This window comes from Oncorhynchus nerka, linkage group LG17 (assembly GCF_034236695.1).
Source record: "Oncorhynchus nerka isolate Pitt River linkage group LG17, Oner_Uvic_2.0, whole genome shotgun sequence".
Lineage (NCBI taxonomy): Eukaryota > Metazoa > Chordata > Actinopteri > Salmoniformes > Salmonidae > Oncorhynchus > Oncorhynchus nerka.
The window spans coordinates 41,094,766-41,121,193 of NC_088412.1; the positions used below are offsets into that span (position 1 = coordinate 41,094,766).

Consider the following 26,428-nt stretch of genomic DNA (forward strand, 5'->3'; position numbering starts at 1 on the left):
CCCTTAGAAAAAAAAAACTTGTCTCCTTTGACAGTCGATGTTAATTCATGGCGGTACTTTAGGTGACTTCGTGAGAGGTATCAGTAGCTTCACGAGTATTATTTATGACCTTCATCACCCCCCCTACTGCTGCGAGAACAGTGCACTCCTATGGAGTTTAGCGGTGGCTGGCATCCAACGTTATTGTGCATTAACTGTACTGCCCCCGCCTGTCCAATATTAAAAATGGACAAACCTAAATAGAGGGTTTCCTGTACATGCCCAGAATTGCATGCCGCAATTACACCCTGCGCGATGATTGCGACTAGTCGTAGCGAGCCGACAACACGTTCTCCTGACTCCCAAGTTTACTTAGATATATCCATATTTGTGCATAAAAGCGTTCCCACTACACTTGGAAAGTTTACCAAAAACTGTTGTTTCCATCAGGCCTGTCATGTACTTTACTCGAATAAAAAGGTTGGATGGAAACCTGGTTAGTGATTGCACTTGTTTTTACATACAAATGAATCCGCATTTAATGGCACAACATTTTTGTTCAATGTTGCAGAGATTACTTACAAACAATTGAATGGTTGAAAATTAATCACTGCCAACACAAATGATACAACTTTTTATTATTATTCATTATTTTCAAAGAGAAACAAACCATGAGTTGCAGTTTCTAATCAACATGGAAACATCACATAATTCAGCGATAACCAAAACACAGATGGGTCATATCTACATGTTGATCAACACAAATACAGAGGGGAAGAAAATGCACAGTGAACGTTACTTTGTTGTTTTGAGATAATTGAATAGGACTGTGTGGGTGTGCACACAGTGTTTTGAGTCTGGAAAGCTTCTGTGCTTAACTTTCCTACCATGGGCTCTTCCACCTACCATTTACAGTTACATTTCTTCCTTACAGTACAGCATAAAACAAAATGTACAAAACCCCTTGACTAAAAGCAGACCTCTTGGTCTCTGTTGGGTTTCAAATTCTGCCAACGTTTTCTTCCTGTGGTGCCACAGAATCAACAACCAAGCTTAATTCACTCAGTCATTCACAGATCAAATGTCCTTAACTTCCCCTCCCATTAATATCCAAATGATACAGTCCAGTTCAATCCAGCCCAGAAGTGTTTGGATGGATGAAGGGGGAGGGAAAGTGGCAGTTACACTTCAGAGCGAAGGATCATTTTCTTCTCCTACTGCTTGGCGATCGGCTTGGGGACTGTCTGCTGCCACTCCTAGAAAAGAGGGGGAGAATAACCCAATACAATCAGTACTGATAACTCCACAAGAATTATTTACATACACAGTAGTTGCTAGAATAGTGTGTTTACATTTCAGTCATTTAGCAGACTTCTTATACAGAGCGACGGACAATTAGTGCATACATCTTAAGATGGCAAGGTGAAAATCACCTGTTGTAGCAAGTACATTTACATGTACTTTATTTCTCAAAACCTGTACCTTCTGTTGGAGTCAATCATTAAAGATTAGTCTGTTTTGTCCTATAGGAACACAGAAAAATATGTTTGCCTTCAAATTGGCTAGTTGACTACTGACCTGCGGGTGGGTGGAGAATGTGCAGGTCGCCTCTGTCTGGGTGGAGAGTAGCTGAGGGAGCGAGAGTCTCTCAGCGAATCAGCTGGCACTCTTTGAGGTGGCGCTGGGCTGGAAAAGATGACAGAGGTGTCAAATATCAACTGGTTCCTGTATGTTACAGAAATATTCCAGACTTTTTGAATAACATTAGGTAATAGATAATATTGTCATTTCCATAACTAGAAACATTACATTATATGAGTTCTGGGTCAAGAACCAATGGAAATAATAGATCTATGACAAATAGTTAACATTATATCAACATCAATTCTGGTGGTCCTAGTCTTTTTGGTTACCACTTTTTGTCTTCCTTCTCACTTTCAGAAGAGGAGGAGGAGGAGCTATGGGCAGCCGTTATCCTGTCACCTCTGGGAGAGAGAGAGGGAGATATTGTAAAGAGAGGAATCATGTCAGCTCCATTTATGGCATTTCTATCCACAATGTGATCCAAATGTAAAACATGGCAATCATTTAACACCCCTCCTTACGCTTTTCCTTGCTCTGCATCAGAGTCAGAACTGTCTGATGAAGAGGATGATGAGGAGGAGGAAGAAGAAGAAGATGATGATGAAGAGCTGGGGCTGCCTAACTTTCCTTTCTTTTTCTCTTCGGCCCCCTTCTCGCTCACACCGTTTTCAGTCCTCCTGACTGGTCGGTCTGAGGGATCGGTAGCGCCGCGTGAGGGGAGAGGAGATTGGGTCCTCGAGGTGTCTCGTAGAGATACTCTGGTCTCTGAATGGCTGAGGGCCTGTGGCGACCTGAAGTGGGGTGGGTCAGAGTGACGTGTTTCTTTGGGGTGGGCTTTGATATCTGATTGGCTGGGAAGGGGACTGGTCTCCTTGGAGTGGAGCGGTGAGGGTATGGAACGAGCCTTCCTTCCTCCGTCTCCCCCTTTCTCTCGTTCGTCTCTATCACTTCTTCGGTCTTTCTCCACCGTTGGCTTCATCACTTTTTCTACAGGCAGCTCCTTCCTCTCTCGGGCCGGAGAGGGGGATGAGGAAGAAGAACCAGAAGAGGAAGCGCGACGGGGTGGGGGGACTTCTTTAATAGGTTGACGCTCTCGCCTCTCTTGCTCTTTTTCACGTTGCCGCTCTTTTTCCCTCGCCCTCTCCAGCTCTCTATTCTTCTCTCTCTCCTGGTCTCTCCGCCTTTCTCTGGATAGCGAGAGGCTGCTTCTACTTCCTCGAATGGGAGAGGGGGATCGCCGAGACCTGAGGGACGAGAAAATAAATACACAAATTAAATAAACAATTTAGAATCTGGTTTGGCATTCTGAGGTCTTGGCAGATTTGAATTGAGTTATTATTGATTTATGTACACAGGAAGTTGCTGTGTGATGTTTGATGTGTGTATAGTTGAGATGTGTTTGATTTGTTGTGAATAGGTCCTGGTCGTACCTGTAGAGGGGACTGCGTCTTCTGGGGCTCCTCGACCTGCTCCTCCTGGCTCCTCTGTCTCTGGAGCAATCCCTCCTCCCTCTATCCCTCGCTCTCTGCCTCTCTCGGTTGTGCTCTAGCTCCCGGCTGCGGCTCCGCCGTGGTGCGTAGGCGCGAGTCGGGGAGCGGGTAGGAGGAGAGGCTCTCCGGGTGCTGGCTTGTCGTCGAGGGCTGGGGAGTGATTGGGGGTCCTGGTACTGCCGTGGGGGGTGCGGCGAGGGGGAGGGCCGCGGGACAACTGCTATTGCGGGGGCTTTTGGAGAGGGCGCCCTCTTCCTCTCCCACTCCTGCTCAGAGGGGCTGTGCCTCTCTGCCCTCCTGGCCTGGCTCTTCACCCCTCCCTCTCTCTCCTTCTCCCGCTCCTTTTCTCTTTCCACTTCAGTGGGGGCGTACCTCTCGCCTCTGCCTTGGGGGGCTCCTCTTCTGGGAGGAGAGGGTGGAGGGCTGGAGCTCTCTACCTCCGTTGGGCTGTACCTCTCCTGTCCCCTCCCTCGCTCCTTCTCTCTGTCTGTGGAGGGGGAGCGTTCGGCAGCAGGGGGGCGTTGGGCGGCAGGGGGCGGGTTTTCCCTTTCAGAGAGCATGACCCTGTCCCCTCCTGCGGTTCTCTCACATTCCTTCTCTCTCCCTATAGCTCTCTGTTCGTCACTCTCCGAAGCGCTCCCTCTGTCCCCATTGGCCAGATACCTCTGGAAGGCGGCACCTACGGCGGGAGGAGCGATGAGGGAGGGGAGGGCTTTCTTCGCCGGGCTGCTCTTCACCATGGTTCCTTTTTTCTGCTCTTCCTCGTCGGAGGATGAAGAAGATGATGAGCCAGAGGAGGATGAGGAAGAACTGTCGCTATCACTCCCGCTGCTACTGCTGCTGCTTTCCTTCGCTTTCGGCTTCTCCTTGTCTTGCTCCTTTTCCGACAGGCTTTGGTCTCTGTTCTCCCGCCTGGTGTCCTCCTCAGTTTGTCTTTTTCGCTCCCTCTCGACTGTCCCCCTCTCCCCAACTCGCTCCACGGGGAGGTCTTCAGACAAACAGATAGACGGATGTTGTTGAGTAGAAGACAATCTGCCAGATCTCTCGCGCTCTCTCCCTCCATCTCGGTCTCGCTCCCTCTCTTTTTCCCTTTCACTCTCCTGCTTCCTCCGCTCACCTTGTTTCTGCCTCTCTTCATTCAATTCCCTCTCCCTCCCTTTACCCCTCTCCTCCAGTTTCCACTCGTTCTCTGTCCTTCCCTCACGCTCCCTTTCTTTCTGTCGTCCATTGGCGAGAGGTGATTGAGGGACAGGGGATGTGGAGTCGCGGGATGAGTTTCTACCCCTCCCTCCATCGCTTTTCCGACTAGGGAGAGGTCCTTTCTCATTCCCTCTCCCCCTCTCTCTGTCAGCTGGGGCTCGGGGGGGGACATTTCTTTCCTTTCCTCGCTCCCCCTCTCCACTCCTTGCTCCCTCTTTTTCTCGTGATGGAGACACAGAGGAGTCTCGTCTTTGTGGTTTGTCCTCCTTTCCGCTCCTCTGTTTCCTGGTGTCCGGTTGTTTCGGGGGTGGAGAGGGGGATGAAGAGTCGTCTCTGCTCCTCTGCAGCATTGTTCTCTGATTTCCTCTATCCTTCTCTCGCTCTCCACTTCTGGAGCGCCTGGCTTTCTCTCGTTCCAGTCGAGGAGGAGAGGGGGAAGAGGAGTCGTGTCTCTTTCTTGTAGGCTTCACTTTCTCACGCTCCTTCTCTCTTTTTTTCTCTTTGTCCTTCAGTCGCTCCTTCTCCTTTTCCTTGTTTGCCCTCGGTCGGCGTTCAGGGGAGCTGTGATACCTGGGAGATCTCTGAGAGGGAGAGAAGGAGGTAAGGAGAGAGGTGAGAGGGAAAAGGAGAATGAGTGAGAGTGCTGAAGGCCATTGATTATGCCAAATTGTCACAAAACAGGAGAGAAGGTTTTGAAATAGTAGAGATCTGATCACCGGACCAATCACAGGTGGTCTTACCACTCTGCCTCCTGGACGCTGTGGACTCCCGTCCTCACGACTACAACCCCTCCTGTCAGGAGCCAGCCCCCTTCTCCCTTCTTCTGCTCTCTTGACTGGCTGGTTCTGCTGCCTCTCTCTCAGCAGGGGAGGGGATTGGCTGATCAAATGGAAACAAGGCATGAGAGATGGAAAAACAGCATGGGGTGCAACTCAAAACTCTGCCGTGACTTTTAAGTTATTGAATGACTAGGAATTGAGTAACTATGTAAGTAGGGCTGCACATTTTCGGTAACACCAACGAGGATTTGTGGAAAATCTGGGAATTTAGGGGAAGTTACAACCCCAAATTGTGAGTCATGACCTCTGGTGACCCGGAAGTACCTGTGAGCAGAGCTTGAGGACCCACTCCTATGGCGCCGTGTCTTACCCTGGGGCGGAGTCTCATTTTCATTTCTCTTGCGTTTTTTCTTGGACGCCTGCTTCTCGTCTGAGGAGCTGAGAGGGAAAACAAACAAAGTATTTTAGTACACACACACACTATGAACCACTTTCTGTAGGACCCACCTGTCTTTGTCACCCTTTTTTTCTAGCCTGTCCCTAGAACAGAGAATAAAGTCTGTTCATTAAGCTGAAAAAGGTAAAAGGCTCGCACACATCACACCGAACGTGAATCTAGCGTTTGTCTGTTGATCGTTCAGCATGCTTTGTTTTGGGGGGGAACGCCCGCTGTAGATGTAATTTTTTCACGTGATTCTCCACGTAAAAATCAGTAGGCAAATTACATTCAGAGGTGCTAAGTATGAGTCCTCGCTAGCAAACTAAAAGCTAGCACATCCCTTACACAAGAGGTTCTGATCCACTACAATTATATATCTATAATTCTGAAATAACAATACCAATGTTATGAAACTACGCTGGACATGAAATCCATTCACTGTCTGCAAAATGGGAAAAAATTTATGGAAACCTTTTCTTTTTCCTCTTTTTAGTTTTCACCCGTGTAGGAGAGGGGGAGGGACTCTCTGAGCTGAAGAAGAGAGTAAAGTGATCTGTCAATCAAACAAGCTATGCATTATTTTTACGCATGCACACAAAATAGGACTTTCTCCCTTCCCTCACCTGTCTCTGTTCTTGTTTTTCTTCCTTTTCTTCTTCTTACGGCTCTGCTTTCGGGCTGGTGAGTCCGAGTCCTCTGACTCTTCTACCAGCCTGAGAGAGAGACGGAGGGGGAGAGAAAGAGATGGTAAGTAACAGATAAACAAAGGAAAATCAGAGTTACACGAGTAAGTCTAGCTAGGAGAACCCCCCCCCCCCCTCCCCTCGACTCACACGTATTTCTGCTGCTTCTCTTTCTCCAGCCTCTCCTGCTCCCTCTTCTCCTTCTCTCGCTCCTTGCGTTCCGGGTGGAAGGAGGAGCCGTCTACGTAGTCAGTGGCGATGCCGAACGCCGCCTTTAGCCGGTCGTTCTTCTGCTGATTGGCTGCAGCCAGGGCGTGAGTCTCTGTCGCCCTGAAGGAGAGGGGGGGGACCATTGTTCAATAGGTCCTATTATTGTCACGCTTGGTTACTCCCCAAAGAGAGGAACAGTGGTGTTTCACCACCTTGTTCAATGGCCAGCAACTGTTGGAAGAGCCACGTCATCATGCAACAGACATCAGAGCGCACAACAGAACAGTGTACACTGTTATGAAATATTTGATTAAATCATTTAAAAAAATCATAGCTAAAAGTTTGTATTACTACTGATTTCGTGATGCGTGTCCCGGATTCCAGTTAGCTGCTAGCCATCATGAAAACGAAGCAGGCAAACGTTGGCCGTGCTAGCCCACCAATGTTTCCATTCATGGCTGGGCGCAAATGCTTCAGGTGTGAGATGGATTTCCACACAATCACAAGATGAAGAGAAGGTGGAACTGGAAAATGGACAGGGATTTATCTGCCGTAAATGCACCACCATCAAACATCTTAGGGAAGAGATCCTCCTTAGCTCGGCTGCGAGAAAAGAAACATCTGCTTTCTAAGTACACCAACCTTGCTGTAACCCAGGCAAACCAAATATGTTTTAAATGCCTCCTATAGCAAAGCTAATTATGAGTCGGGCGGCGTAGATCTGTCCCGATTAATTAGGGCCGATTTCAAGTTTTCATAACAATCGGAAATATAGGCAAGTCAGTTAACTTTTTATGGCTGCAGGGGCAGTATTGAGTAGCTTGGATGAAAAGGTGCCCATTGTAAACAGCCAGCTCCTCAGTATCAGTTGCTAATATATGCATATTATTATTAGTATTGGATAGAAAACACTCTGAAGTTTCTAAAACTGTTTGAATTATGTCGGAATATAATATAACTCATATTTGCAGGCAAAAACATGAGAAATTCCACTTCCTGTTTGTATTTTTTCTGGGAGTGGCAGATTTTCAACCAAGCTCATTGAAATTACAGCGAGATATGGATGAGTTTTTACTTCCTACGCCTTCCACTAGATGTCAACAGTCAATAGAACTTTGTCCGATGACTAATGTGAAGGGGGGGGGTCGAATGAGACAGGAAATAGTCACCACTGCCACGAGTTGACCATGCTTTCACTATGCGCGTTCACAGGGGAAGGACCTGCGTTCCACCGGTCATCTGCTCGGTCCTCCCCTCCTGCTCCGTGGCTCGACGACTCATTGCGAGCTCACAGAACAGGGTTCCGGGCAGCCGAGCGGAAATGGAGGAAAACTCGCCTCCCTGCGGACCTGGCATCCTTTCACTCCCTCCTCTCTACATTTTCCTCTTCTGTCTCTGCTGCTAAAGCCACTTTCTACCACTCTAAATTCCAAGCATCTGCCTCTAACCCTAGGAAGCTCTTTGCCACCTTCTCCTCCCTCCTGAATCCTCCTCCCCCTCCCCCCCTCCTCCCTCTCTGCAGATGACTTCGTCAACCATTTTGAAAAGAAGGTCGACGACATCCGATCCTCGTTTGCGAAGTCAAACGACACCGCTGGTTCTGCTCACACTGCCCTACCCTGTGCTCTGACCTCTTTCTCCCCTCGCTCTCCAGATGAAATCTCGCGTCTTGTGACGGCCGGCCGCCCAACAACCTGCCCGCTTGACCCTATTCCCTCCTCTCTTCTCCAGACCATTTCCGGAGACCTTCTCCCTTACCTCACCTCGCTCATCAACTCATCCCTGACCGCTGGCTACGTCCCTTCTGTCTTCAAGAGAGCGAGAGTTGCACCCCTTCTGAAAAAACCTACACTCGATCCCTCCGATGTCAACAACTACAGACCAGTATCCCTTCTTTCTTTTCTCTCCAAAACTCTTGAACGTGCCGTCCTTGGCCAGCTCTCCCGCTATCTCTCTCAGAATGACCTTCTTGATCCAAATCAGTCAGGTTTCAAGACTAGTCATTCAACTGAGACTGCTCTTCTCTGTATCACGGAGGCCCTCCGCACTGCTAAAGCTAACTCTCTCTCCTCTGCTCTCATCCTTCTAGACCTATCGGCTGCCTTAGATACTGTGAACCATCAGATCCTCCTCTCCACCATCTCCGGCGCGGCCCACGCTTGGATTGCGTCCTACCTGACAGGTCGCTCCTACCAGGTGGCGTGGCGAGAATCTGTCTCCTCACCACGCGCTCTCACCACTGGCGTCCCCCAGGGCTCTGTTCTAGGCCCTCTCCTATTCTCGCTATACACCAAGTCACTTGGCTCTGTCATAACCTCACATGGTCTCTCCTATCATTGCTATGCAGACGACACACAATTAATCTTCTCCTTTCCCCCTTCTGATGACCAGGTGGCGAATCGCATCTCTGCATGTCTGGCAGACATATCAGTGTGGATGACGGATCACCACCTCAAGCTGAACCTCGGCAAGACGGAGCTGCTCTTCCTCCCGGGGAAGGACTGCCCATTCCATGATCTCGCCATCACGGTTGACAACTCCATTGTGTCCTCCTCCCAGAGCGCTAAGAACCTTGGCGTGATCCTGGACAACACCCTGTCGTTCTCAACTAACATCAAGGCGGTGGCCCGTTCTTGTAGGTTCATGCTCTACAACATCCGCAGAGTACGACCCTGCCTCACACAGGAAGCAGCGCAGGTCCTAATCCAGGCACTTGTCATCTCCCGTCTGGATTACTGCAACTCGCTGTTGGCTGGGCTCCCTGCCTGTGCCATTAAACCCCTACAACTCATCCAGAACGCCGCAGCCCGTCTGGTGTGCAACCTTCCCAAGTTCTCTCACGTCACCCCGCTCCTCCGCTCTCTCCACTGGCTTCCAGTTGAAGCTCGCATCCGCTACAAGACTATGGTGCTTGCCTACGGAGCTGTGAGGGGAACGGCACCTCAGTACCTCCAGGCTCTGATCAGGCCCTACACCCATACAAGGGCACTGCGTTCATCCACCTCTGGCCTGCTCGCCTCCCTACCACTGAGGAAGTACAGTTCCCGCGCAGCCCAGTCAAAACTGTTCGCTGCTCTGGCCCCCCAATGGTGGAACAAACTCCCTCACGACGCCAGGACAGCGGAGTCAATCACCACCTTCCGGAGATACCTGAAACCCCACCTCTTTCAGGAATACCTAGGATAGGATAAAGTAATCCTTCTCACCCCCCCCCTTAAAAGATTTAGATGCACTATTGTAAAGTGGCTGTTCCACTGGATGTCTTAAGGTGAACGCACCAATTTGTAAGTCGCTCTGGATAAGAGCGTCTGCTAAATGACTTAAATGTAAAAATGTAAATGTAAATCTGAAGTCATTCTAATTCTTGAACGTTATTCAAGATATATGTAAACAACATTCTAAAGATTGATTCAGTACATCGTTTGACATGTTTCTACTGACTGTTACGGAACTTTTGGACATTTCGTCACGTTATAGTGGACGCGCTTTGTGACTTTGGAATTGTTTACCAAACGCACTAACCAAAGTAGCTAATTGGACACAAATAACTGACATTTTCAAACAAATCAAGCATTTATTGTGGACCTGGGATTCCTAGGACTGCATTCTGATGAAGTTCATCAAAGGTAAGGAAACATTTATCATGCGTTTTCTGGTTTCTGTTGACTCCAACATGGCGGCTAATTTGGCTTCTGTTCTGAGCTCCGTCTCAGATTATTGCATGGCTGGCTTTTTCCGTAAACGTTTTTTGAAATCTGACACAGCGGTTGCATTAAGGAGAGGTATATCTATAATTCCATGTGTATAACTTGTATTATCATCTACATTTATGATGAGTATTTCTGTTGAAACGATGTAGCTATGCAAAAATCACTTGATGTTTTTGGAACTAGTGAATCTAAATAGCCAATGGAAACTCAGATTTTTTTTATATAAATATGAACTTTATCAAACAAAACATGCATGTATTGTGTAACATGAAGTCCTATGAATGTCATCTGATGAAGATAATTCAAGGTTAGTGATTAATTTAATCTCCATTTCTGTTTTTTGTGAATGCTATATTTTGCTGTAAAATGGCTGTGCTTATTGTGGTTTGGTGGAGACCTAACAATCGTTTGTAGTGCTTTTGCTGAAAAGCATATTTGATATCGGACACTTTGGTGGGATTAACAACAAGGATAGCTTTAAAATGGTATGAGACATGTATGTTTAAGGAATGTTAATTTTGAGATTTTTGATGTTTTGAAAATTGCGCCCTACACTTTGACTGGCTGTTGTCAAATCGCTCCCGTTAACGGGATTGCAGCCATAAGAAGTTAATTAAGAACACATTCTTATTTCCAATGACGGCCTAGGAACGGTGGGTTAACTGCCTTGTTCAGGGGCAGAATGACAGATTTTTACCTTGTCAGCTCAGGGATTCAATCTTGCAACTTTACGGTTAACTAGTCCAACGCTCCTCATGAGGAGCCTGCCTGTTACGCGAATGCAGTAAGAAGCCAAGGTAAGTTGCTAGCTAGCATTAAACTGATCTTATAAAAAAAAAATCAACAATCATAATCACTAGTTATAACTACACATGGTTGATGATATTACTAGTGTATCTATCGTGTCCTGAGTTGCATATAATCGATGCGGTGCGCATTCGCGAAAAAGGACTGTCTTTGCTCCAACATGTAACTAACCATAAACATCAATGCCTTTTTAAATCAATACACAGAAATATATTTTTAAACCTGCATATTTAGCTAAAAGAAATCCAGGTTAGCAGGCAATATTAACCAGGTGAAATTGTGTCACTTCTCTTGCGTTCTTTGCACGCAGAGTCAAGGTTTATGCAACAGTTTGGGCCGCCTGGCTCTTTGTGAACTAATTTGCCAGAATTTTACGTAATTATGACATAACATTGAAGGTTGTGCAATGTAACAGCAATATTTAGACTTAGGGATGCCATCCGTTAGATAAAATACGGAACAGTTCTGTATTTCACTGAAAGAATAAACGTTTTGTTTTCGAAATGATAGTTTCCGGATTCGACCATATTAATGACCTAAGGCTCGTATTTCTGTGTGTTATTATGTTATAATTAAGTCTATGATTTGATAGCACAGTCTGACTGAGCGATGGTAGGCACCAGCAGGCTCGTAAGCATTCATTCAAACAGCACTTTCGTGCGTTTTGCCAGCAGCTCTTCGCAATGCTTCAAGCATTGCGCTGTTTATGACTTCAAGCCTATCAACTCCCGAGATTAGGCTGGTGTAACCGATGTGAAATGGCTAGCCAGTTAGCGGGGTGAGCGCTAATAGCGTTTCAAACGTCACTCGCTCTGAGACTAGGAGTAGTTGTTACCCATGCAGAGCAAGGGGAACGCTGCTTCGAGGGTGGCTGTTGTCGATATGTTCCTGATTCGAGCCCAGGTAGGGGCGAGGAGTGGGATGGAAGCTATACTGTTACACTGGCAATACTATAGTGCCTATAAGAACATCCAATAGTCAAAAGGTATATGAAATACAAATGGTATAGAGAGAAATAGTCCTATAATTCCTATAATAACTACAACCTAAAACTTCTTACCTGGGAATATTGAAGACTCATGTTAAAAGGAACCACCAGCTTTCATATGTTCTCATGTTCTGAGCAAGGAACTTAAACGTTAGCTTTCTTACATGGCACATATTGCACTTTTCCTTTCTTCTCCAACACTTTGTTTTTGAATTAATTAAACCAAATTGAACATGTTTCATTATTTATTTGAGGCAAAATTGATTTTATTGATGTATTATATTATGTTAAAATAAGTGTTCATTCAGTATCATTGTAATTGTCATTATTATAACAAAAAAATATATATATATTTAAAAAAATATATATATATATATTTTTTATTTTTTTATTTTTTTATTTTTTTATTTAAAATCGGCAGATTAATCGTTATTGGCTTTTTTTGGTCCACCAATAATTGGTATCGGCGTTGAAAATTCATAACATTTAAATAACCTTAATTTTAGGAGTTTATCTTTACGACCCTCGCTGGCACAGGTTAGATAATTCTCTGGCCCCCTCCCGAGCTACCGAAGGGGTTTGGAACTTTTCAGCCGACTCTTTGCCCTAAACGAGCACCCGAAGAAACTTTGCAATGACAAGAATGTATTTTTGTGGGTGCAACCAGCTCTTTTTAAAAGAGATATGATTACCCCTAAGCGCAGGGGTTCCAATTTCCAGCAACATCGCAAACTGTTTTAGAGACTGACAGACAGGGTCTGGTAGTACTCCAGTTGTCCCTGTTAGAATAAGCAATAGAGGACTTGGAAACCATATCAACTCCCAAAGAAATGGCCACTTGGTTATTGCGAGCAACCTAATTTATGTTCCTTTATCTGCTTTCCAGTGAGTTTATACAAACTCATCTCCTACCAGTCTGATAGATTGGAGACTGTTAGAAAACATGGCCACCAAAGTACTGCCCCACTTTCTTTACCGATTTCTCTGTACTATTGTCCTTGAAAACTATGACAAAATCAGTGTTGGGTGATTTTAATATTCATGTTGAAAAAGCTGACGAAGGCCGTGAGGCCGATATGTAAAGCTTATTAACCTTTTTCAGCTAGGGGGCACTATTTTTATGTTTGGAACAATAACGTTCCCAAAGTAAAAGGCCTATTTCTCAGGCCCATATGCTAGAATTGACAGATTAGGATAGAAAACACTAAAGTTTCCAAAACTGTCAAAATATTGTCTGTGAGTATAACAGAACTGATATTGCAGGCGAAAACCTGAGGGAAAATCACACCAGGAAGTGGCTTCTATTTTGAAAGCTCCATGTTCCATAGCCTGCCTTCGCTCCATTTAAAGGGATATCAACCAGATTCCTTTTCCTATCGCTTCCTCAAGGTGTCAACAGTCTTTAGACATAGTTTCAGGCTTTTATTTTGAAAGATTAGCGAGAAAGATAACATCGCATCAGTGGATAGCTGGGTGTTCGCATGAGTTTTGCTTCCGCAACACAGTGGGGCAGCCATTGACTCTCCCTCTCCTACTGAAAAAGAGATATATATAATCGATAATATATCAACGTTTGACATGTTTCTGTGGACATTACGGATACTATTTGGAATTTGTCTGCGTTATCGTGACCGCTCGAGCCTGTGGATTTCTGAACATAACGCGCCAAACAAACTGAGGTATTTTGGATATAAAAATAATCTTTATGGAACAAAATAACATTTATTGTGTAAAGCTCCTTAGCTTGGGAGTCTCGTGAGTGAAAACATCTGAAGATCAAAGGTAAGCGATTAATAAGCGATTAATTTTATTGCTTTCTGATTTGTGAACAAGCTACTTTGACGCTAGGTGTTCATAATGTTTTGTCTAGTGATCGATAAACTTACACAAACGCTTGGATTGCTTTCGCTGTAAAGCATATTTTCCAAATCTGACACGACAGGTGGATTAACAAAAACCTAAACTGTGTTTTGCTATATTGCACTTGTGATTTCATGAATATAAATATTTTTAGTAATATTATTTGAATGTGGCACTCTGCAATTCAGCGGTTGTTGATGACAATTATCCCGCTAACGGGATGGGTTGCGTCAAGAAGTTAAAGAGCATTGATACTATCAAGAGCAGTGTTCGAGTTTCTTCTTTTCTCTCATTTTATTCAACTGTTACCATGCACCTGCAAAAAAGATAGATGTGCGAGTGCTTTTTGAATAATCATGTTGACAAAGAGCGACTCCAAGGATATTGAATTTCTGAATCTTTTGAGCTTTATGGACTTCATCCAACATGTTACTGGGCCGACCGATAACCGCAGCCATACTCTGGATCTGATTATTACCAAGGAGCATTCTATTGACATATCCTCGATTGTTGACGTTGCTTCAGCTGACTACCTTGTTGCCCATAACAGAGTAATGCTGAACGCATTATTAAGAAACGCTTTAAGATTTTATTGAGTGTATAAACAATACTCCACCTATTCTACCTTCCTCTTGTGATGATTTAGTTGACAACTTTAATAGTTAATTTAAAAGTTTGTGCAGCCATGTGGTGGTCTGCAGTAGAAATGTCACTAGTCCGTAGTGATCACACTACTCTATAATGATCTGTGGTGGTGTGTACTTACGATGGTCTCTCGGTAGGGGCTGAAGGCGGCTCCTGCTTCTCCTGCAGCATCATGCGGAAGCTGTTCACCTTCTCTTCAATCTCCTCAGCTGAGTACCTGTCAACACACACACACGGCTCAGCAGTTAAGACACCGAACGCTCTCCTTCAGCACCCCATATCTTCACCCTTTCTCTCCAAAGCTCTGTCCCCCACATCCCCTTCTGAGGGGATTTGATTAAAATGGCCCGCCTGCCTGGAGTTTGCACTGGGCGAAAAGTGATTGCATTCGTTTTGGAACCGGGCTGCTTCCCGGGCTTGAACCAGGGGCCCCGCTCTGGCCAACATCGCCTCCCCCAAAAAAGTGACGTTGGTTAAGCATGTGGAGTAATGTTTAGGATTCTGTGTTCGCATACGAAAGTGATTGCTTCATCTGCCTTCCCAATGGAAACTAGTTTGAAAATGTGAACATATATTTTATATTTATAAACAACTCAACATGCTGCATTGTTGACAATAAGACAGAGTGGTGCAGATTACCGTTCAATTTGGGCAGGACACACCTACCTCACCGGCTTCGTCCGGTCACGTGACAGGCCATAGCCCAGTGCAACCGGGGCAGCTTAATTAAATCCCCTCTCTCCTTTCCACCCCACCCCCTGTCTGCCCATCCCTCCCTCCTACACCTATCCACCCATCCCTCGCTCGCTCTCTCTCACCCCTGCTCTTCCATCATGTCCTGCAGCTCTGCACACTTGACCTCCAGCTGCCTCTTTCTCTGGTGCTCCAGGATCTCTGCGTTGGGCTGACGGTTCAGCTGGCTCTCCAGCCTCTCACGGTCCTTCTCGTCCCGCTCGCCACCGCGCTCGTCCCGTGGACGCTTTGCACGCACGCTCGACAGGTTACGCTGCACATAGCCGTTAGTGCCGCTGCCTCGCGGCGTGGTCAGGCCAATGCCGTTGTACATAGCTCCTCTGTGGACCGGGAGGGAAAAGGACAAAGGTCAGATAAGTGTGAGTATTAAAATGATTGGAACTGGAATGGTTGAGGGTAGTAGGCCTATTAGTCAGACCCGAACAAAACAAACACAGCCTACAACCAGGTCACAAAAATCAACCAAGTTAGGCTGGCAGACCAGGGTTGGGGTCAATTTAGGAAGTAAACTGAAAATATTAATTGACCACGACGCTGTTGTAAAAAAATGTTGGTCATAGTATCTTAAGCCATGCACTATTGAGTTAGGCATGCCAATAAATACTAAAATGGGAGTGTATTGGGTAGGTACAATGCACAAATAGGTAATTATAATAACCCTCCCCTATAAACCATATTGATGATATAGAAGAGATTCCAAACTGGGGCCACACTGTCAAACACAGCTTATAAATAAATAAACTAGTTGGCAAGGTTGGGGTCAATAATGTTTTAATTCAGGAAGACAATGACCATTTAAATTCTCCCAAATGCTTATCTATGATAAACATTTGAGATTTGAAATTGTTTACTTCTTAAATAAAACAGATTGCTAGCTAACGTTGCAACAGCTACCTTAGTAGAACAGAATATAGTCACCGATAGCTAGCTAAGGTTTAGTAAAAAAAAAACAGTGACCTGCCTTTGAACCCCACAATTTCTAGGTAACCAACTAACTAGCTAGCTACTATAACGTACCATACCACAACACTTCGCAGCAGGAAAGAGAAACAAGCCTAGCTAGCTAACGTTAGTAGTATGAGATGTGTCAGAAACTGAGATAGCTATCTAGCTAGCTTATTTAGCTACGCACTAAACTATTAGTAGGGACAAATGACCGGCTACGGTAGTTCGTCTACAATGAAATAGCTAGCGAAATAACTAACGGGCATTACGTCGAAATTAAACTGTTAACGTTACCTGACTAGCTTGTTACTGCACTTATAAAGATGACGACGTTGACACACACTTCTTGTGCGAGCCCTTACCCCTCAGTGATCGAACCCGAGACTTAACGAGCCCCCTTGCCTTACGGGCCAAACTTTGGCCCAAATCGGCCTTCTATTATAGGCTAGTTAGCAACTAGCGTAGCTAGCTACCGTGCGCTGTACACTTGTGGAATGCATCAAAAACAATATAGGTAACGTTATCTGACATTATTTGGACAGCAGTCAGGTCATTGTATCTTTTTTTGTCAGCTAGCTAACGTTAGATATCGAAATATTTTATCCTCGCATGGTAGCTGGCAATAACTATTAAGCCAATTTAGCATACTAACCAAATAGCGAACGTTACCTATGAGATCCCCGCGAACGGAGACGATGAAGGGAAGCAAATACACTGGCAAAAGCCTAAATAAAACGACAACAGAAACAAAAAATAAATCTACTTCTAGTACTTATTCGTAAAACAAACACCCAATGCCTGCTGATATCGTCACTGGCTGAACATCGGGGGGAAACCACGCATGATGATGGCGACCCCAGACTCCGCGTCTAAACAACATTTCCCATGTTTCCCATTAATAATTTTCTTCTTCAAAGTTTTATGGCCGACTATACCTATTGGTGTATAAACTTTTCACCTTGTTGACTTGATGACACAAGTAACAACAACCCTGAGTATGAGTTTATCTGCTGTATGAGTAGCCTAATGTGAAGACATATTGTACATGCCATGAATGACAGCCCCCTTGTATTTTCAGGTTATTTTGTTCATTTAAAGGCACAATCTGTAATTTCAGCATTCCTTCCACCTTGTTTACAATAAGGTACATTTATTTAACCTTTATTGAACTAAGCAAGTCAGTTAAGAACAAATTCAAATTTAAACCGACGGCCTACCCCAGCCAAAACCTAACGACGCTTTGGCCAATTGTGCGCCGCCCTATGGGACTCCCAATCACGGCCGGTTGTGATACAGCCTGGAATCAGGGTCTGTAGTGACACCTCTAGCGCTGAGATGCAGTGTCTTAGACCGCTGCGTCACTCAAGAGCCCAATGATGGGGCTGCAGAAATTACACCTATGCTGTCTGTAGAAAAGGCCCATGGAGTTGGTGGAATAATCCTTTGAAAATGCCAGTGAAGACACTTGCCAGCTGGTCAGCGCATGAGTTATGGTAATCCAGGTCCCATTAATAGAATAATCTCGAACGGAGTTCGTTTTTTCCTCTTCTCAGTGTCAGGGATTAGGGCCTGGTCCCTGTTGAGCAGTATGTCCTTCGTTGCCGAGGTTAGTGATCATTGTTCTGATGTCCAGGAGCTCTTTTCGGTCATAAATTATGACAGAAGCATTATGTACAAAAAAAGTTGAGATCAATGCAAAAAAAATAAAAAATAGCATAATTAGTCAGGATCCCGTAAAACAGCCGCTATACATGCCAGCGCCATTCCCTTAGTTACACCAGCCTGGGTCCCTGTCTTTCAGAGCTCTGTACATTCCCACACGGTTCCACCTCGGTGAAAGAAAACAATCATCACCCCTCTTTCCCAAAAGCCTTCTCCCAAAGAAAACAAAGACTGTATACCTGTTGATATGTCCTCCATTGTAATGAATTGTCTTGAAAATATCATGGTGTGTTAGCTTCACTCAGACTAAACACACTGTTGGACCTGTATCAGTTTTCTTACAAATACAAGCGTGGCACTGATGATGCAATCTTCAGCATAGTGCATCTCATCCTGCAACATCTGGAGAACCCCAAGGCTGCTATTTGTGAATTTTAGTTCAGCATTTAACATCTTGCAGTCACACATCCTCTTCAGTAAACTCAGACAGATGTCAGTCAAACCCTATACCATCAGGTGGTATCACTCATTTCTGACCAACTGGAGCCCAAGATCATTGAGGTGCCCCGCAAAGGCTGAGAGTTCACCCATCCTATTCACACAGTATACAAATGAATGTACAAGTAGACACCCTGATAACTATATTGTCCAGTTTTCTGATAATATTGCCATTCTCTGTCTAATTTATAGACACTGACACTACTGTGTATATGTCAGAGATACAAAGGTTTGTGTAGTGATGTGATGTGATGACCACCACCTCATCCTAAATGTCCAGCAAACTGTGTAAATGTTTTTTTGACCCCAAATCTGTTGGTGACCACTCACCTGTGGTGGTCCATAATGTGGACAATACTCAGTACTCCACTCTTACAAATGCTCTAGTGTCCAAAAACACCTTTATTTTCTGCATAGGTTCAGGGTTTGTGGAGTCAAACAGAAGGGCATGATCCTATTCTACCAGGCTGTCATAGAGAGCATTCTATCCTATGGCATTTCAGCCTGGTTTGGCAACTTGTCAGTTACCTTAAAATAACAAATCAATCACCTGGTCCAGACTGCCATGAAGGTGATACAGTAGGTGTGAGGTAGCTCTACATTGCAGACTGTGCTTATGAGCAAACAATCATGAGACGGGCCAAGAAAATAATGTCATAACCCTCCCATGTACTCCACTCAGAGCTTCAGCTTCTCCCCTCAGGCAAGCTCAATAGGGTTCCTCATTGTAAGCTGAACATATATATGCACTCCACCCCCGTCAGTCAAACTCCAAAACAGCAGTATATACAGTATATAGTAGATAAACACTGAATGTACAAAACATTAGGAACAGATCTTTCCATGACGTAGACTGACCAGGTGAATCCATGTGAGAGCTATGATCCCTTATCGATGTCCACTTCAATTAGCGTAGATGAAGGGGAGGAGACAGGTTAAAGAAGGTTTTTAAGCCTTGAGACAATTGAGACATGGATTGTGTGTGTGCCATTCAGAGGGTGAATGGGCAAGACAAAAGATTTAACCCTCCTGTTGTGTTCGTTTCATGTTAATTCATTCTGTGTTCCCGGTCCAAAATGACCGCCCCATTATAGCTGATTATAAATCGAAAATAATACATATATTATCACCTAATGTTGTGTTAGAATTTTTTTTATCAACTTAACTTCTTGTGAACATTACAAGTTCTGAACCTCTATTTGCTATTTATGGCCTGTAGGTCTCATTGAACTGAGCTCATACAACTCGCTTTTGAGTAAAAAATGCATAATATATGGATTATTTTGACTATAACAAATACTCAGATGAAACATATGTTATTTATCACAGACTACTTTGTGTCAAAGTTTAACAGGGACGTTAGTTTTGAAACCATTTTTAATGCTTAAATAGTGGCAGGATTTTATGTCATCAACTCAGGATATGGGGTATCTCGTTAGCCCTGGGATCATCCTGATAACATTTCCAGCCGACAACCGACCTCTCCTCTCAGTTGGGGGTGAAGACCAGGACAAATTCCCATTCTTTGACCGGAATGTAACAACAACCTCAGCAGGACCCTCTTCCTCATTACTGGATCGTTCCACATCGGTTGTCTCTTGGTCTGGATCATATTCTGTGTTGTCTTCAACATCTGACACTTCCTCCTCTAATGCATCTTCACTGTCAGTTTCCTGGCCTCTCTCCTCACCAGTATCATGATCAAAGATATGATCAAGAGCCTCACATACAGTATATCATTTGGTCATTGTGCTGCCACAGAATGAATTGTGAGCAAGGCCTCAAAAAAGCTCTATATACCAAAAAAGCTCTATATGCATATCAAAAAAGCTCTATATGCAAGAAAAGTTATATATATTATTGAAACAATGTTGCGATTGCTTGTGAGAATGCCGACAGGTGTGGTTCCCGTGGGGGAAAGATTCTATCGGGGAAAGGTTCCTGTGGGGGTTGCCATGGAAGCCAAGAAGGGGAGTGAGGTGTGTATGTGTGTGTGTGTGTGTTCAAACACACCTGCATGTGGGGGTCTGGGAGAGGAAGTGTGTCCATCTGATGAATGGGCATGTGCCTGAACTAAATTTTCTACACTAATTGTAGTCTCAACCATTCATTTCTAGTGACCGGTCGTTTTTGACCAGGAACACCACAGCTGTACAAAAGTTAAATAAAACACCCAAAATGTAATGAAAATCATCCAAATGTATTTTGTGTGTTCAGATGCTCTGTGTGGACAAAGTCATGGAACCTTATGACAATCAGATTAAATTAACTATATTTTTCAGAGAGAGAACTTGAAAATCGGACCAATTCGACCAGAGTACAGCAGGAGGGTTAAGTGCCTTTGAAGAGGTATGTTAGTAGGTGCCAGGTACACTGGTGACAGGTAGCCTAGTGGTTAGAGCATTGGACTAGTAGCCAAAAGGTTGCAAGATTGAATCCCTGAGCTGACAAGGTAAAAAACATCTGTTGTTCTGCCCCTGAACAAGGCAGTTAACCCACTGTGCCTAGGCTGTCATTGAAAATAAGAATTTGTTCCTAACTGATTTGCCTAGTTAAATAAGGGGTAAGTTAAAAAATGGTTTGTGTTAAGAACTGCAATGCTGCCGAGTTTCACATGTGAGAACCACTGATCTATAAGGCTAAATGCCTTCAGTAATTTTCTTATTTGTCTAATCTGTATGTGTTTATTCATTCACAACTAGGATGTTGCTGGGCCCAGTACAGGCAGTGTGGTCCCCTCATCTTCTGGTCCCAGTGATGCTAGACGTAGTACAGACAGCTCAGCTGCTGCAGCAGTGTGCAGTGGAGGTAGGAAGACAACAACACGGAGAGAGACTGACACACACACGCAGTCAATACTATTTACTTTATTGCACATCCCAGCATTTTCTGTAGTAGTCATAGTATATTTCATACAAAGTTTATACAACGGGTGGGTCTAATCCTGAATGCTGATTGGTTAAAACTGCATTCCAGCAGGTGTCTATTCCACAAGTTACCACAGGCTAAATCTGATAAAATGCCTATTTACTCTGTTCCATCTGATTGCGCAATCCACTGTCTCATCAGCCCAGCAATTTATAAACTTGATCTCTACTATAAAAAGCATCTAGACATTATCACACATTACTTTTAGACTAACATTTAGTTTTCAACAGCGGAGATTTGTATAAACCTTACTGTCTGTCTCTCCGACATTTGCAACATTGTTTCAATACTCAAATTCGATCTCCAGCTGTCCCATAGTAATGAACGTGTCGGGAGTCAGGACGAGACAGACAGGCAGGCAGCGTTTCTCAGCAAGTCGAAAACATGAATCAGCTGGTATAATTTTTATGAATATGTACAAAGAAATGTAAATTAGAATAGGGTGAATGTTTTGCAGTCTTTCCAGTTTCAGTTTGAAGTGATTGCGTTAGATGTGTTGTTGGCTAGTTCCTCTGAACAACAGTGTTCTGACGAGTGAGCACATTTTCTATGCCAAGCAAAATCGCACCTCGTTAGCTCATTGTTATTGATGTATCCAAATAAATCTCACTAGAAAATAGCTTAAACAAATGCAAACACAGCTACTTTGCTGTTATTCTGGATGCACTTTTTGATGTGACTGTAAGTTAGCCGTAGTTGGCTAGCTAACAAGCAAGGGATAAGAATGTTGCCAGTCAGTATGGCAATGGAACATTTAGAACAAATGACAGGGTCGCGTCCATAGATACAGAAGAAAAAGACTAAAGGACTGGGTCATGTCTCAAGCAACCAAACCGAAAAAAAAAAATCTGTTGTTCTGCCCCTGAACAAGGCAGTTAACCCACTGTGCCTAGGCTGTCATTGAAAATAAGAATATGTTCCTAACTGATTTGCCTAGTTAAATAAAGGGTAAGTTAAAAAATGGTTTGTGTTAAGAACTGCAATGCTGCCGAGTTTCACATGTGAGAACCACTGATCTATAAGGCTAAATGCCTTCAGTAATTTTCTTATTGGTCTAATCTGTATGTGTTTATTCATTCACAACTAGGATGTTGCTGGGCCCAGTACAGGCAGTGTGGTCCCCTCATCTTCTGGTCCCAGTGATGCTAGACGTAGTAGAGACAGCTCAGCTGCTGCAGCAGAGTGCAGTGGAGGTAGGAAGACAACAACACGGAGAGAGACTGACACACACACGCAGTCAATACTATTTACTTTATTGCACATCCCAGCATTTTCTGTAGTAGTCATAGTATATTTCATACAAAGTTTATACAACGGGTCGGTCTAATCCTGAATGCTGATTGGTTAAAACTGCATTCCAGCAGGTGTCTATTCCACAAGTTACCACAGGCTAAATCTGATAAAATGCCTATTTACTCTGTTCCATCTGATTGCGCAATCCACTGTCTCATCAGCCCAGCAATTTATAAACTTGATCTCTACTATAAAAAGCATCTAGACATTATCACACATTACTTTTAGACTAACATTTAGTTTTCAACAGCAGAGATTTGTATAAACCTTATTGTCTGTCTCTCCGACATTTGCAACATTGTTTCAATACTCAAATTCGATCTCCAGCTGTCCCATAGTAATGAACGTGTCGGGAGTCAGGACGAGACAGACAGGCAGGCAGCGTTTCTCAGCAAGTCGAAAACATGAATCAGCTGGTATAATTTTTATGAATATGTACAAAGAAATGTAAATTAGAATAGGGTGAATGTTTTGCAGTCTTTCCAGTTTCAGTTTGAAGTGATTGCGTTAGATGTGTTGTTGGCTAGTTCCTCTGAACAACAGTGTTCTGACGAGTGAGCACATTTTCTATGCCAAGCAAAATCGCACCTCGTTAGCTCATTGTTATTGATGTATCCAAATAAATCTCACTAGAAAATAGCTTAAACAAATGCAAACACAGCTACTTTGCTGTTATTCTGGATGCACTTTTTGACGTGACTGTAAGTTAGCCGTAGTTGGCTAGCTAACAAGCAAGGGATAAGAATGTTGCCAGTCAGTATGGCAATGGAACATTTAGAACAAATGACAGGGTCGCGTCCATAGATACAGAAGAAAAAGACTAAACGACTGGGTCATGTCTCAAGCAACCAAACCGATAGAATGAATAACCAGCCTGCTTGGGTAGCAACATTAGATGTGTCGGCACTATATCTTGTGGAAGGATGAAATAGTATGAATACAAGCCAGTGTTTGGAGGATGTATTGGCACGGTTTGCCGCCAACTTTGTCTCGGGCCTAACAACACCTGTGCCAATTATATCCTCCAAACACCGCCTTCGAGGGCATTACCACTTAAATATTCAACATATTCCTAATGTGTATATATTCCTATTACCCTTCCTGCTTCTTCTTTGATAAATGATGTGTCTAATACTTGGTTGTATTTTTGTATATATACAGTGCACTCCAAGCTCATCATTAAGCTTGAGGCCCTGGGTCTGAAACCCGCCCTGTGCAATTTTGTCCTAGACTTCCTGACGGGCCAACCACAGGTGGAGAAGGTGGAAAACAACATCTCCACTTCACTGATCCTCAACACTGGGGCCCCACAATGGTGCATGCTCAGCCCCCTCCTGTACTCCCTGTTCACCCATGTCTGCGTAGCCATGCACGCCTCCAACTCAATCATCAAGTTTGCAGACAACACAACAGTAGTAGGCTTGATTACCAACAACGACGAGACAGCCTACAGGGAGGAGGTGAGGGCTCTCGGAGTGTGGCAACAAAACAAAGGAGATGATCATGGACTTCAGGAAACAGCAGAGGGAGCAATCCCCTATCCACATCGACGGGACAGCAGTGGAGAAGGTGGAAAGTTAAGTCCCTCAGCGTACATATCACTGACAAACTGAAATGGTCCACCCACACAGACAGTGTTGTAAAGAAGGCGCAACAGCGCCTCTTCAACCTCAGGATGCTGAAGAAATTTGTCTTGTCACCCAAAACCTTCACAAACTTTTACAGATGCACAATTGAGAGTATCCTGTCGAGCTATACCACCGCCTGGTACGGCAACTGCACCGCAGGGCTCTCCAGAGGGTGGTGCGGTCTGCACAACGCATCACCGGGGGCAAACTACCTGCCCTCCATGACACCTACAGCACCCAATGTCACAGGAAGGCCAAAAAGATCAAAGACACCAACCACCCGAGCCACTGCCTGTTCACACTGCTACCATCCAGAAGGCGAGGTCAGTACAGGTGCATCAAAGCTGGGACCGAGAGACAGAAAAACAGCTTCTATCTCAAGGCCATCAGATTGTTAAATAGAAATCACTAACTCAGAGAGGCTGCTGCCTACACTGAGACCCAATCACTAGTCACTTTAAATAATGCCACTTTAATGTTTACATATCTGACATTACTCATACTCATATGTATATGCTGTATTTTATACTATGTATTGCACCTTGCCTATGCCGCTCGGCCATCATCCATATTTATATGTACATATTCTCATTCACCCCTTTAGATGTGTTTATTAGGTTGTTGGGAAAATGTTAGATTACTTGTTAGATATTACTGCAGTGTCGGAACTAGAAGCACAAGCATTTCGCTACACTCGCATTAACATCTGCTAACCATGTGTATGTGCCCAATAAAATGTGATTTTGGTGGTATCCAACAGCTTGTGCCTACCAACGGAAGGGTTTTCATAGTGGGGCTTTAGGTGAGTCTCACAGTAAGAGGCCAGACACACCAGGCAGGATGACAGCTTTGTTCTCTCCTCTAAAGGACAAGTCACATGCAACCATATATTCCATAAGAGGATCAGCTTAGAGTTCTGTCTTATTCAGTTTGGCCACCATTTCCGCCACAAGAGTATTTTGGTTCAGAATGGGCCAAGGGCCAAGGTTTTGTTACGCTTTCTTTGCAATGGGGGCAGATCTGACCTCACCTAAGGTCCTCCTTCTCCCATAATCCCTGGATACGGCCCATACAGTGTCTTTGTCCACAGGGCATAGTCACCGGATCCTTCATGTCTAGACAGATGGGACAGTTGAAGAGGTCCTGTTCCACTAAAAAAGATAGCGGTTGCCATTTTTACTTGACATTGTGTCTGATTTACAGCTAAGTTGTGTGAGGTAACTAGCCTAGAGAGTAAGAGACAGAACTGATGTTGGTGCACCACTTCACTGAGAAAGCAAAGAAAAGGCAAACAGTGTAAATAAGAGTTTAATGTCTCCTGAAATCCTGACTCGCTGTGGTCACATTGTTCATTAATTTAAGGTAAATCATCTACCTTCTGAAGGGTTATCAAGTTATATATATACACACACATTTATGTATAGATACATACACACATATATACACACTGATATGTGGCTATTATTCTTTCTATCGTATATTGTTACTCAACATACAGAATATGGTAATGTTCATTTTCTTTATATAGTTTGAGGCCTTTTTAATGATCATATGTAGCTTCTCACTGTCACACATTTTTCAGGTATGTGTACGCAGTTAAATGATTAACTCTGAGACTACAATTAACTTTGAGTTAGTACTACAGGATGCAAATTTCTGTTTGAAAAAGCTTGCCTTAGCTTTTCTAACTGCCTGTGTATATTTGTTCCTAACTTCCCTGAAAAGTTGCATATCACATTGGCTATTCGATGCTAATGCAGAATGCCACAGGAGGTTTTTGTGCTGGTCAAGGGCAGACAGGTCTGGCGTGAACCAAGGACTATATCTATTCCTAGTTCTACATTTTTGAAAGGGGCATGCTTATTTAAGATGGTGAGGAAGGCACTTTTAAAGAATAGCCAGGCATCATCTACTGACGGGATGAGATCAATGTCATTCCAGGATACCCCGGCCAGGTCGATTAGAAAGGCCTGCTCGCAGAAGTGTTTCAGGGAGCGTTTGACAGTGATGAGGGGTGGTCGTTTGGTCGCAGACCCATTACGGATGCAGGCAATGAGGCAGTGATCGCTGAGATCTTGATTGAAAACAGCAGAGGTGTATTTGGAGGGCGAATTAGTTAGGATGACATCTATGAGGGTGCCCGTGTTTACTGATTTGGGTTGAAATGGGTTACCAGTCTACTCGGTGACACCAACAGAACACAACTGAAGAGTTTACACAAATATTAGCGTTGTAGCTCTCATCACGGGACTGTGAGAAATCACCTCCCCAGTCAGCCTATTGTGTGTATTGACATTCATATTGCACTGTACAGCTTTACCTTAGGATTGGGGATCAATGAAATGGG

The 26,428-nt window shown here is 44.3% G+C and overlaps 1 protein-coding gene across 3 annotated transcripts; it reads right to left on the reverse strand.

The window, feature by feature from the left end:
* Window positions 1-600: 600 nt before the first annotated feature.
* LOC115145245 (serine/arginine repetitive matrix protein 2-like) lies at window positions 601-16,976 on the reverse strand. Of its 3 annotated transcripts, none has more exons than XM_029686667.2 (13): window positions 16,742-16,976; window positions 15,193-15,447; window positions 14,496-14,591; window positions 6,305-6,484; window positions 6,095-6,184; window positions 5,943-6,002; window positions 5,357-5,470; window positions 4,994-5,132; window positions 2,994-4,834; window positions 2,085-2,807; window positions 1,893-1,964; window positions 1,558-1,665; window positions 601-1,235 (listed from the first exon to the last, which is right to left on the reverse strand). In XM_029686667.2, exons 2-13 carry the CDS (start codon window positions 15,438-15,440, stop codon window positions 1,181-1,183), a joined length of 3,726 nt encoding a protein of 1,241 aa, XP_029542527.2. In that variant the 5' UTR covers window positions 15,441-15,447; window positions 16,742-16,976; the 3' UTR covers window positions 601-1,180. The 3 variants fall into 3 exon arrangements, with proteins under 3 accessions (XP_029542527.2, XP_029542526.2, XP_029542528.2); XM_029686666.2 differs by having other exon boundaries at window positions 16,725-16,976; XM_029686668.2 differs by lacking the exon at window positions 16,742-16,976 and adding an exon at window positions 16,367-16,663.
* Between the last annotated feature and the right edge of the window lie 9,452 nt (window positions 16,977-26,428).